This window comes from Solanum lycopersicum, chromosome 8 (assembly GCF_036512215.1).
Source record: "Solanum lycopersicum chromosome 8, SLM_r2.1".
NCBI classification, from domain to species: Eukaryota; Viridiplantae; Streptophyta; class Magnoliopsida; order Solanales; family Solanaceae; genus Solanum; species Solanum lycopersicum.
The window spans coordinates 18,461,092-18,474,075 of NC_090807.1; the positions used below are offsets into that span (position 1 = coordinate 18,461,092).

Sequence of the window (12,984 nt, forward strand, 5' to 3'; positions counted from 1 at the left end):
AAGACCCCATTTAAGGTTACACTTGATGGAGTGTTACGATATGAAGGTAGATTGTGTGTACCTGATATTGCGGGGCTACGACGGCAGGTTATGGGAGAGGCACACTCTGCCCGTTATTCTATTCACCCAGGGTCAACAAAAATGTATCATGACGTCAGATGCTTATATTGGTGGGATGGCATGAAACAGGACATAGCAGAATTTGTTGCTTAGTGATCGAATTCTCAATGAGTCAAGATCGAACATCAAAAGCCTGGTGGATTATCACAGGAGATAGAGATCTCGACTTGGAAATGGGAGATTATTAATATGGACTTCATTACAGGATTACCTCGCACTCAACAGAAGTATGACTCTATCTGGGATATTGTAGATAGGCTGAAGAAATTGGCCCATTTTCTTCCAGTCACGACTACTTATTCGCCTGAAGATTATGCGAGGTTATATGTCCGGGAGATAGTGAGACTTCATGGGGTTCCCACGTCCATTATATCAGGCAGAGGAACTCAATTTACAGCCAACTTTTGGAGATCGTTTCAGAAGGGATTGGGGACACAGGTGAACCTTAGCACAGTATTTCACCCTCAGACTGATTTGTAGGTTAAGCGTACTATTCAGACATTAAAAGATATGTTGTAGGCATGTGTTATTGAATCCAAAGGTAGCTTGGATGACCACTTTCCACTCATTGAGTTTGCCTATAATAATCGCTACCATTCTAGTATCTAGATGGCACCGTATGAGGCCTTATATGGGAGGAAGTGCAGATCACCTATTGGTTGGTTTGATGTTGGCGAGACTATGATAATGGGCCCAAATGTGATTCACCAAGCTGTTGACTAGGTGAAGCTTATTCAAGAAAGATTATTAGCAGTCCAGAGTAGACAAGAGTCATATGTAGATAATCGGCGTCGAGATTTGGCGTTTCAGATTGGTGACTGGGTATTCCTGAAGGTATCACCCATGAGGGGTGTGATGAGATTCGGCAGGAAGGGGAAACTCAGTCTGAGATACTTTTGGCCTTATCATATTGTTCGTAGGATAGGCAAGGTTGCATATGAGTTGGATCGACCATCTGATTTGGAGGCGGTACATCCATTCTTCCATGTATCGATGCTACGTATATGTATTAGTGATCCTTATAGAGTATTCCCCGTAGATGATGTTCAGGTAACAGAGGAGTTGTCATATGAGGAGAAACCCGTAGCTATACTTGATTGCCGGGTTAGAAGGTTATGTACTAAGGATGTGGCTTCCCTCAAAGTGTTGTGGCAAAATAATAATAGGGAGGAGATGACTTGGGAAGCGGAAGACGAAATGAAGAATAAGTATCCTTACTTGTTCCCCGTACCTACAAGTAATTCAATTCCGAGCTTGACTATATTGATTTATAAACGAGATTATGTAGTAAGTTGTAACCCTGTGAGGAATCTGTAAGTTACGGAATGCAGGTTGATAGGTATAACTGTTAGAGAGACCTCGCTGGAATTTTTTTTGTAAGACGCTAACTTAACATTCGAGGACGAATGTTCCTAAGGGGGGAAGGATGTTATGCCTCGTATATTTTTATACGTAGTGCGCGTCATGATCTAGTAGATGTAAGTCCAGGGAATGAGACTTTATTTTAAGTTCCAAGTGATTAAAGCAATATTAGGCAAGGATGTTAATTCCAAATGTGATATTAAGTATGATTTGGCTAAAGTAAGTGTCATTAACTTTAAGTGAGAGATTAATTAGTCACTGATTAGGATTAATTTAATCTAGTGGTCCCCACCACTCATAATTAATGGGTGATTAGGATTAATTTAATTCAGTGGGCCCCACCACTCAAGGCAAAAATTAAAAAGGGATCAAATTGGGAGATGGCCTTTGTGGACACGTGTAGAGGGGGGGATGGCTCCAGTTCATATTATAAATGAGGTGGAGAAATCCACTCCATACTAAATAAAGTGGTGAAATGCATTGCTGCATATCATCTTCTTCATTACTTAGCCAGCAGCTGCAAATAATTTGGTTAGTAATCTCCTTGCTTGGTGTTTTAATTCTTTAGAATACCTTGTTAATTATCCATTAATATTAAGAACGGGGCGTGACCAGTAACTTAGGAAGTTTGTTATAGTTATTGAATGTGCACACTATGAACGGTGTCGTGTTGGTTCTTGGGCTGTTTAGATTAAAGCAAACTGCGGGAAAATTCTGTTTTGGCTTTATGTATATGTTAAATGTGATTATGAGTATATACTCCAAAGGATGAATACGATAAGGTACATATGTTGCGAATTATAAAATGAGTTATCGCTCGGTGTGTCGTTGCTTCAATGCTATGGTTGCCGAGACGGAACTGTTTTGGGGAGGGGGGCTGTTTAATATGATTCGTTGGGTTATATGTGTTATTGGTATTGCTGTGGATAATTTGGGTTGTTTTCGGATTGGGACGATGTAAGGAAAATAGGGGAAGTGCTGCCGGATTTTCGTTAGATTATTAGCTAGCTTACAAGATAGTAAAGCGCGACATTTATTTAATTGCGGCACGATTGTTGCTTGTTATAGATTAATAGCTTGAGCAGTAAATATTGGACGTGCGGCTCGACTATACGGTATGTAACGCTATCCCTTCTTTCTTTGTTTGGCATGATTTTTAAAAATAAGCGAATAACGAACAGGTTTGGTACTTACCTCTAGAGCGTCTAGGTGACGTATATTCTTGCTTCCACTATTATTCCTCTATACATCGTCTATGTCTAAGGCTATGATGATTTCTCATATCTATGGTAGTGCTTCTTAGAGTCATTGAGATTTTACATTTCCATATCATATTAAAGGTTCATAATCTTGATAAAACGTTAATCTTTGGTAATACTCCTTGCTGGTTCATGTTGATTGTTCTATTGAGTTATACGAAATGATGTTAATTGCATATGGTTGCTCATAATATTCTGCTCGTGCATAGAGTTATTCATCATTTCACCGAGTCCCAGGCCGGGTAATGTTCGTGCGGAGTTTCTTGCATATGTCACCAAGTCCCTCACTAGAGGTCCGGGTATGTATATTATATATATGATTGGTGATGAGGATGGTTATGATGATGATAATGACGGAGATGACGTGATGATTATTTTGTCGAGCCCCTTACTAGGGAAGCTGGGCACCTTATATGTTAAAAGATATGCATGATTTTCACTTAAAAGGGTACATGTGTAGCGATATTTTGTTTCGACTTGCCATATTGGTATCCTGTCATCTTTACCTTATGCTTTACATACTCAGTACATTGTCCGTACTGACCCTCCTTTCCTCGGGGGGCTGCATTTCATGTCCGCAGGTGTAGACGCATAGTTCGGTGATCCTCCCGCCTAGGATATATACTCTGCTGATTGGGAGAGCTCCATTGTTCCGGAGCCCAGTCGTTTTGATACATAACTGTTTGTGTAGTCTTTTGCTCGTCTATGGGTATGGCGGGACCCTGTCGTGTCGAGTTCCATTGCTGTACTCTTAGAGGTTTGTGGACATTATGTGGGTTGTATATATAACTTTTGGATAATGGTCTGGACATGGTTTGTTTGGGATGTCCGCTTGTACAGGGGCAACCTTGTCGGCTGCATACATCATTGTGTATTGTGTAGTGTTAGCCTTGTCGGCTTACGTATGTTATTATGCTTTGGATAGTGGCGGCCTTGTCGGCTCGCCTATGTTGTTACAGTTGAATGGTTATGACTCCTTATGAGACAGGTCCTCTTTAATATATATGATGTTGGGGTTGGCTTGAATTGATTAAATTTCATATTGTCTTAGTTTCAGTTGGTTATACTTAGCAGGTTTGTATGTCGGTGTCCAAAACGGGCACTAGTCACGGCCCATCGGGTTGGGTCGTGACAATATAACATCTAAAAAAATATAGTTGATAGCATACAATACATTTTCATCCTGAATTAACAACTTTTTTCAATTTTTTTTATAAAATTGTCACTTTAAGTATTTATTTTTAAATTATAATTATTTTTCACTATGAAGAATAAACAAAATCTATATGACAATTCAAACAATTTACTTTTCTGTTATAGTGATAAATTATTAATACATTTTTTAATGAGTATGAAAGTTCAAAATGGAATAGGAGAATTAAATTAGTACACAAATAATTGAATACAAGCTAAAGTTGTTGGTTTAGACAACTTTTAACTACACATAAAAAAGATATGGGCAAAAAGTTACTCATTTTGAGCTCTGTAATGCATTAACAGAGCATTATAGGAGCAATGTAACAGTTTTTAAAGTTGATTATTTATGTAAAATTTAAAATTTAGTTTATGATAATGCATTATTTACTATGCAATTGTATTTCATCAATGATTTCACTTTTTTGAATTGATAGTTAGTATGTATTATACATAATATTTGTTGTACTTTATTTTATTTAGAATTTCGAATAAAATATAATTTTATTTTAACGAAAATTTTGAAAAGATCAAAATTTATATTATACTTAGATTATATAGATTATAGGGTAATTATTTGCAATAGGAAAAAGAAATGATTTATATTATGAAATAAGAAAATAAAAATGAAATAGGAATAATAATATAATATTGAGGAAAGAGAAAAGATTCTTTTTAGAGAGTAAAATAGAGTATAAGGTTAGAGTTAATTGTCTGAAGAAATAGAGAACTCTATATTTGGAGAGTAAAATAAAGGATAGAGTTGGAGATGCCCTTACTTGTTTATCTTGTATTATATTGTGCATCCAAATTGAAAAATAAATATAATTTGAGTGTAGTATTAACAATCAACAACAAATTATTTATTACCGAATATCATAACAAATTGAAGGTTAATTTATCAAATACCAAATATCTAACCGAAATTTAAAATTTTAATATTTGGCATCATCTTTTAACTGCCAATTTCGTGTTAGTGAAGCCGAAATTTAAAAATCTCAAACTCCCACCCTAACACTGATTACAATATATCTTGCCAAAAGTTATAGGATTAACTAAATTAAGCTCATTCGCCCAAGTTGTTTAAGTTTTGAAGAGTTATTGATCCGCTTATTCATTAGGTGAACTCATTTCAATCCAATAAAATTAGTGTGTTGTAACAAACATAAATCAACAAAAATCTAGTGAAAATATTCTAAAATAACTTTTTTTTAAAATTGATATGCTATGTATAGCCATTATAAAGAAAAAAATTTATTAAGTACTAAAATATTGTAAAAAGAACAATAAAATAAGTAAATCATAAAATTTTGGTTGGATTAAGTTTTGACCAGTTCTATAACTCATTACCTGACTTTACTAAGCAAACCTGAATTGGGTTGGCTCATGACATGTTTGTTGCCTTTACCCATTAAAAGACTCTATTGGACGACTCGCCTCTACAACCTTAATTATTTGTCGTTTTTATGATAAATATTGTTTTTCTATTAAAATTTATATTTTATAAGTACAATTTTTATTTATGAATATATTATAAGTTGAATTTATTTGTGTGATTATATTTCTTCATATTTTGATTTCTCTTAAAATGTTCACTTGACTACTAAGGTACATATTTTTTATTAAATAGTTTATTACTCACTTAGAAATTGTATTTTATCTATAATTAAAATGTCGATAACTTTAATAATAAATTTTCTTTTATTTTAATAAACTTAAAATGAAATTTTTATTTTTAGCTAAATAAGATGAATGTTTTATTTTTAAACTAAATAAGACGGTAGTTACATTTTTAAACATAAATAAGATAAAAGTTTTACTTTAGGCTAAATAAGATGGACTTATTTTTAAGCTAAATAAGATGAAAATTTAATTTTTAAGTTAAATAAGATGAAAGTTTAAATTTTAAAATATACAACGCAATCATGGAAATGCACATCACACAAAAATATTTAAGATAAATAAGATGAAAATTTTATTTTAAAAATGAATAACTAATGCTTGGAAAGAAAATGCAAAAAAAAATTGAATTTTTTGTTATTATGTTTAAATATAATTAAGAAAAAACAGAGCAATATTTGTGAACACTCATAACCAAACAATTGATTTGCATTTTCAAAAGAAGTCATTTGACAATTTTTAAACCATCTTTTAAAATTATTTTGCTTCATGTAAATATTTTGAATTGTTATTTTTTAGATCTATGTTTTACCAATATTGGAGGTAATGGGTACCTTAGTGAGCTACATAAGATTAACATTTTATTTTTAAGCTAAATAAGATAAAAAATTAATTTTTAAGCTATATAAGATGAAAGTTTAATTTTTAAAACATACGACGCAATCATGAAAATGCACAAACAAAAAAACATTTAAGCTAAATAAGATGGAAATTTTATTTTTAAGAATAAATAATTAACGCTTGCAAAGAAAATGTAAAAAAAAACATAAATATGAGGGTGAGGGTACTTTGTAAACAAACAAGTTATCCTTAAAAATTAGTCAATGAACAATAGTTTGAAGGGAAAATTACGCGGCTAAGATAATGTATAGTGTTTAATTACTAATCATAACTATAGTTTGCTATAATTATACATTTATTACGCGGGTTGACTATGAATTTGTATATTTAGTCATGTTTGTATATGTATAATTCGCCAGAATATACAAATACATATGTCTAAAATACAATTTTTAACCTACATAAATATTAAATTCACCTCTCTTCCACTCTCTGCCCTCTATCTCTCGCCTCTCTCCTCCCTCTCTTAATCTCGCTTGGCTCTCTCCTCCCTCTCCCAATCCCGCTTGTCATTTATACAAACGTATATGTATAATATATAGTTATATACAATTATATACATATAAAATTCACCTCTCTCCTACTGTCTGTCCTCTCTCGCTTGCCTTTCTCCTCTCTCTACCAGTCTCGCTCGCCTCTCTCCTCCCTCTCCCAATCTCTCTTACCATATATACAAATACATATGTATAATATACTATTATCTAACCAATATACATATATAATTCACCTTTCTCCCACTCTTTTCCCCTTCTCTCTCGCCTCTCTCCTCTCTCTCCCAGTCTCGCTCGCCGCTCTCCTCCATATAACATGTAGCTACAAATTGTAATTATCAAACTATAGCTAAGGAGAGTAATTAATTATTTTTAAGTGTCTATATGTGAAAGTTTCCCTAGTTTGAATATGACCAACCAACCAAACAATAAAAATTAATCTCAACAATTTTACTTGGAAAATTTATGACCAAACATGCCCATCATACTCATTAAAAAATAATCTAAAATAACAAGTTCCCTCCAATAAATTTTTGCCCCATTTATTTTATTTTTTATATCTATTATATAGAAGAATGAAAGGTTAGGATGACCACAACTTAACATAATTGTACATTATGCAATAAAAGTAGACAAACTTCTAATTTTGATATTAAAATAAAAAAGTGAAGGTAGTTTTGTCTTTTTTATGTCTTCCTACTTTTGGATTATACTTCATCTCTTATTCGGCCTTCCACCCCTCCTGAATCCCGATATCTATAGAAGTCCTCTTCTACTCTTTGCTTCCAAATTCACCACAATACTATCAAAGAATTGAGTAGAAATTTTGAAGAAAAAAACCCAAGAGGCAAAAGGTAAGGTCAATCAACAGAACAAATCTTTATGTTCTTTTCATATTTTCCTAATATAATAAATATTATTGTTGATAATAGCATAAGTACACTATAACCAGGCTGATTTGTTTTCCTCAATTGAACATTGATGATTCATGTATTATGATATTGGTATAATGTTCTTATTTAACTCCTTCTCTTTCTCTTTTACGCTTCTTAGGTTGCATAGAGGTGAGAATTGATCTTTATATCCATCGATGTGTAAAGAAATCTAAATACTTAAAATTGGATCTTGATCTTATGATATTTAACAATTTTACAAGCAACTTATTTAATACTACATAATATACACTTATATGTTTAATTGTGGGGGAGGGAATGAAAGTTTCCCTAATATTTTTCTTTTTGGATTAGTCAACTATACATATAGAGATAGTTCATGACTTTAAGGTCTCCATCCATTCTAAAATATTAGAAACCTTCTTTTGGACTATATTTAAAACTTGAGATATGCAACCGAGCTAATAATTGGACAACGATTTGCATAGATCGTGTTCATGAAGAAACATGAGTACTTGAAGGAGTGATACTTCAAGAATTGCAATGCAAATGTCTTAACTCTATAAATGCATGTAAAAAAGGAAAGTGTGTATGTATAGAATAGCCAGCCTTTAGCGAACCTCACATCATTTAGAGTCGCTCACATACACATCAAAGTTGAGTTTTACTATCCCCTTTCAGCTTGAGATAGGATATATTGCCGAAGTTGATATATAACATCAATTTGCCGAGTTAGATTGTAATATCCTAAAATGAACTAAGGTGAACTAGAGCTTCATAAATGTTTATTGAGTTATTTTGTGTTAAAATAAGTTATAATGATGTTCTTAGGCAGTGTGTGAATTTTGGTGAAGTTTGGAGGTCAAACGTCCATGACATTCGGAAGGTGTGCCATTGAAAGTGCTAGTGTGTATTCATGTATTTTAGTTCGTTCTACGTGTTCGTTTTAATCAAAATTGATATAGGATGTTCTTAAGACCTAGACGACTATGTATAGGGGTTTAACATCTGGGTACCACCCCACCTAGGACCCATGAGGGGCCCTAGAACAGGACCCCATCCATTTGGCAGGAGGCTTCAATGCAGTGACTAATGACGGCCCTGCAAGGCTAGACAAGGCCTGCACAAGCAAGAGACTAAGCCCCAATCGACGAACCCCATCAAAGAGGCGTCGATAGGGCAACGAACCGTTAGTGAGTTGGTGTGGTTTGTCCTGCCAAAAGCTGTCAAAATTTTGTTTTGACTTGGGGTGTTTGGTAAATTCACCCCAAGTCTTTTATGAACCTAGGATGACATTTTTAGGGTCTTTTAGGTATATTAAGAATGTTCAAACACCAAGACCTAATTATAGACTTCATTTCCTAAAATCCAAAACCTTCTCTTAAGAAAGACTGTCCTAAAACTCCATAGAAGCTTGGACGGCTGGTGATGGATGTGTTTCTTCATCAAAATCCGTGGGTTTCCTTCTCTTTGATACGCTTTATTAAGCTTGTTATGTGAAGTATTGTTATGCCTCGTATTTTTTTTATATACGTAGTGCGCATCGTGATCTAGAAGACGTAAAGAAATATTAGGCAAGGATGTTATTTCCAAATGTGATATTAAGTATGAGTTGGCTAATGTAAGTGCCATTAAATTTAAGTGAGGGATTAATTAGTGGCTAATTTGGACTGATTTAATTCAATGGGCCCCACCACTCAAGGCAAAAAAATTAAAAAGGGATCAGATTGTGGGCTGGCCTTAGTGGACAGGTGTAGAGGGGGGCTGCCTCCACTTCATACTATTAAATGAGGTGGAGAAATCCACTCCATGCTATATAAAGTGGTGAAATGCATTGCTGCATATCATCTTCTTCTTCACCACTTGTCTTAGGCAGCCATGGAAATGGAGAAACCAACCCTGCAACTCTTGGCCAGCAGCTGCAAATAATTTGGTTAGTAATCTCCTTGTTTGGTGTGTTAATTCTTTAGAATACCCTTGTTGATTATCCATTAATTTTAAGAAGGGGGCGTGACCAGTAGCTTAGGAAGTTTGTTTTAGTTATTGAATGTACTAAGTATGAATGGAAACCATAATCGGATTATTAGTGGTGTCGTGTTGGTGCTTGGGCTGTTTTGATTAAAGCAAACTGCAGGAAAATTCTGTTTTGGCATTATGTATATGTTGAATGTGATTATGAGTATATACTCCAAAGGATGAATACGATAAGGTAGATGTGTTACGAATTATAAAACGAGTTATCACTCGGTGTGTCGTTGCTTCGCTGATATAGTTGCCGAGATGGAACTGTTTTGGGGAGGGGGCTGTTTAATATGATTCTTTGGGTTATATGTGTTATTGGTATTGTTGTGGATAATTTGGATTGTTGTCGGATTGGGACGAAGTAAGGAAAATAGGGGAGGTGCTGCCGAATTTTCGTTAGATTATTAGCTAGCTTACAAGAAAGTAAAGCACGATGTTTATCTAATTGCGGCACGATTGTTGCTTGTTATAGATTAATAGCTTGAGCAGTAAATATTGGACGTGCGGCTCGATTATACGGTATGTAACGCTGTCCCTTCTTTCTTTGCTTGGCATGACTTTTAAAAATAAGCGAATAACGGACAGATTTGATACTTACCTCTAAAGCGTCTAGGTGATGTATATTCTTGCTTCCACAATTATTCCTCTATATATCGGTTATGTCTAAGGCTATGATGATCTCTAATATCTATGGTAATGCTTCTTAGAGTCATTGAAATTTTACGTTTTCATATCGTATTAAAGGTTCATAATCTTGATAAAACATTAATCTTTGGTAATACTCCTTGCTGGTTCATGTTGATTGTTCTATTGAGTTATAAGAAATGATTTTAATTGCATATGGTTGCTCATAATATTCTGCTCGTGCATAGAGTCATTTATCATTTCACCGAGTCCCGGGCCGGGTAATGTTCGTGCGGAGTTTCTTGCATATGTCACCGAGTTCCTCACTAGAGGGCCGGGTATGTATATTATATATATGATTGGTGATGAGGATGGTTATGATGATGATGATGACGGATATGACGTGATGATTATTTTGCCGAGCCCCTTACTAGGGAAGCTGGGCACCTTAAATGTTAAATATATGCATGATTTTCACTTAAAAAGTATATGTGTAGCGATATTTTGTTTCGAGTTGCCACATTGGTATCCTGTCATCTTTACCTTATGCTTTACATACTCAGTACATTGTCCGTACTGACCCCCCTTTCCTCGGGGGGCTGCGTTTCATGCCCGCAGGTGTAGACGCGCAGTTCGGTGATCCTCCCGCCTAGGATATCTACTCTGCTGATTGGGAGAGCTCCACTGTTCTGGAGCCCATTCATTTTGGTACATAACTTTTGTGTAGTCTTTTGCTCGTCTATGGGTATGGCGGGGCCCTGTCCCGTCGAGTTTCACTAATGTACCCTTAGAGGTCTGTGGACATTATGTGGGTTGTATATATATGTTTTGGATAATGGTCTGGACATGGTTTATTTGGGATGTCCGCTAGTACAGGGGCAGCCTTGTCGGCTGTGTACATCATTATGCTTTGAATAGTGGCGACCTTGGCGGCTCGCGTATGCTGTTATGGTTGAATGGTTATGACTCCTTATGAGACAGGTCCTCTTATATATATATATGACGTTGGGGTTGGCTTGATTTGATTAAATTCCATATTGTCTTATTTTCAGTTGGTCATACTTAGCAGGTTTGTATGTGGGTGTCCAAAACGGGCACTAATCATGGCCTATCGGGTTGGGTCGTGACAAGTATGCTAGAGATAATATCTAAAGCAACCTTATGAATATGTGAAGCATGTCAAAGTGTGTAATATGATGAATGAACATGTAAGCATGTTTAGAATGCTAATGTTATGAAAGTGATGATTTATGTGAAAGGTATCCTCAAATGTATACAGACACTCAAACATTGAATGAATGAAGTTCAAGAATGTGAATTAAAAGGGGAGTTTTGGGGTGAACACTCATTGTGAGTTGATATGAAGTGTTTGGTAGCAACCTCACTATTCCCAAGGACATTCTAAGATAGGTTGGAGATCAAATACCCAATGTGAGTTGAAATGTGGTTTTCCAATTTGACCTTTAAGGATAAGTACCCTTCGTGAGTTGCAGTATGGTGCTAATTAGGTATCGCTTGACCTAAAGTAATGAATGTTTAATACTCCATGGGGGATTTATTCTTAGCACCAAGAGGATTTGAAGGAGGGGTGGGTGCACATTGTGTGTAAAAATGTTGTACCCAATATACCTCTTGATATGAGTACTCCTCGTGAGTAGAGAGTGAGTTACTTAGTAGCAATATCCTTATCCCTTAACAATGCGCCCGCATAGGTGTAGCTATTGGAAAAAACATGTAAAAGCTAAGAGAAAGACCCTCCCATAGGCAAGTAGGATCCTCATCCCATAAGGATAGTATCAGAATTTCATGTCTAGCTCTCATTGTCTATGTCAGTTAAAGCTATTCCCCCACAAAAGAATGAATAAACTAAGTCTCCTAAAAGAATGTACAACTTGGGGTAGGTGGTGGTATGGGACGCTATATATCCATTGCACTAGGTAGACCTTCTAAAAGGGGAGTCTTCTTGGGTTTTATATGAAGTGTATGAACTAAGTCTCCTAAAAAAACGTACTACTTAAGGTAGGTGGTGGTATGAGACACTATCTATCCATTGCACTAAGTAGACCTTCCTAAAGGGAAGTGTTGGTGTGTTCTATCATGTGTTATGAATGGAGTTATATGACTTAAGGTCTAATATTAATGAAGCAAGTTAAAGTTATGTTTTATGTAATGAAGTTATGAATGCCTAATGTAGAGTGCTTAATCCAAGGAAATCCTCAAGGAGCACTAGGTGGGAGTAGTAGTATGGGATGCTACTGTCACATTGCACTTACTGTAACTTACAAGTCTTATTGGAGAAGGGTACTTACATTCAGTCCTTAATGTATGAATGTCTTTCAAATGGATTTGTTTCCCAGACGAGGTTCGCCTATGGTTTGTAGTATAAGGATCGCTTTGGTGTGTCTTGAAGGGGGTGTATGGGTGGTCCCTTCTTGTCTTACCTTAGGGAGTCTTAGGATAATTGGGTTAGGGAAACATCAAAGGAAACTAGTTCACATTGCTTGGAATGAATTGTTCACTATAACATGTCACTGTTTTGCTGTGTTTCACTATAAGGTTTTTTGGAGTTCAATGTAAAGTGAGTCCTGGTGCTTAAATTATGGAACTCATTTATTATGTGCTTGATGATGATTCTCATACTATTTTAATTCAATATTCATGAAGGTTTTACTTATTTGGCGTGAAAGCTTATTTTACTAAAATGTCTCTTTTCACATG

General features: G+C 35.2%; 1 protein-coding gene across 1 annotated transcript in view; it reads left to right on the forward strand.

Annotated features, from left to right (window-relative positions):
• Positions 1–309: 309 nt before the first annotated feature.
• The window catches only part of LOC138337840 (uncharacterized), a 32,116-nt gene continuing 19,441 nt past the window's right edge, over positions 310–12,984 (forward strand). The window contains exons 1-2 of the mRNA XM_069288274.1: positions 310–558; positions 844–1,433. Coding sequence (XP_069144375.1) covers positions 310–558; positions 844–1,433 — 839 coding nt within the window. The remainder of the gene's footprint in view (positions 559–843; positions 1,434–12,984) is intronic.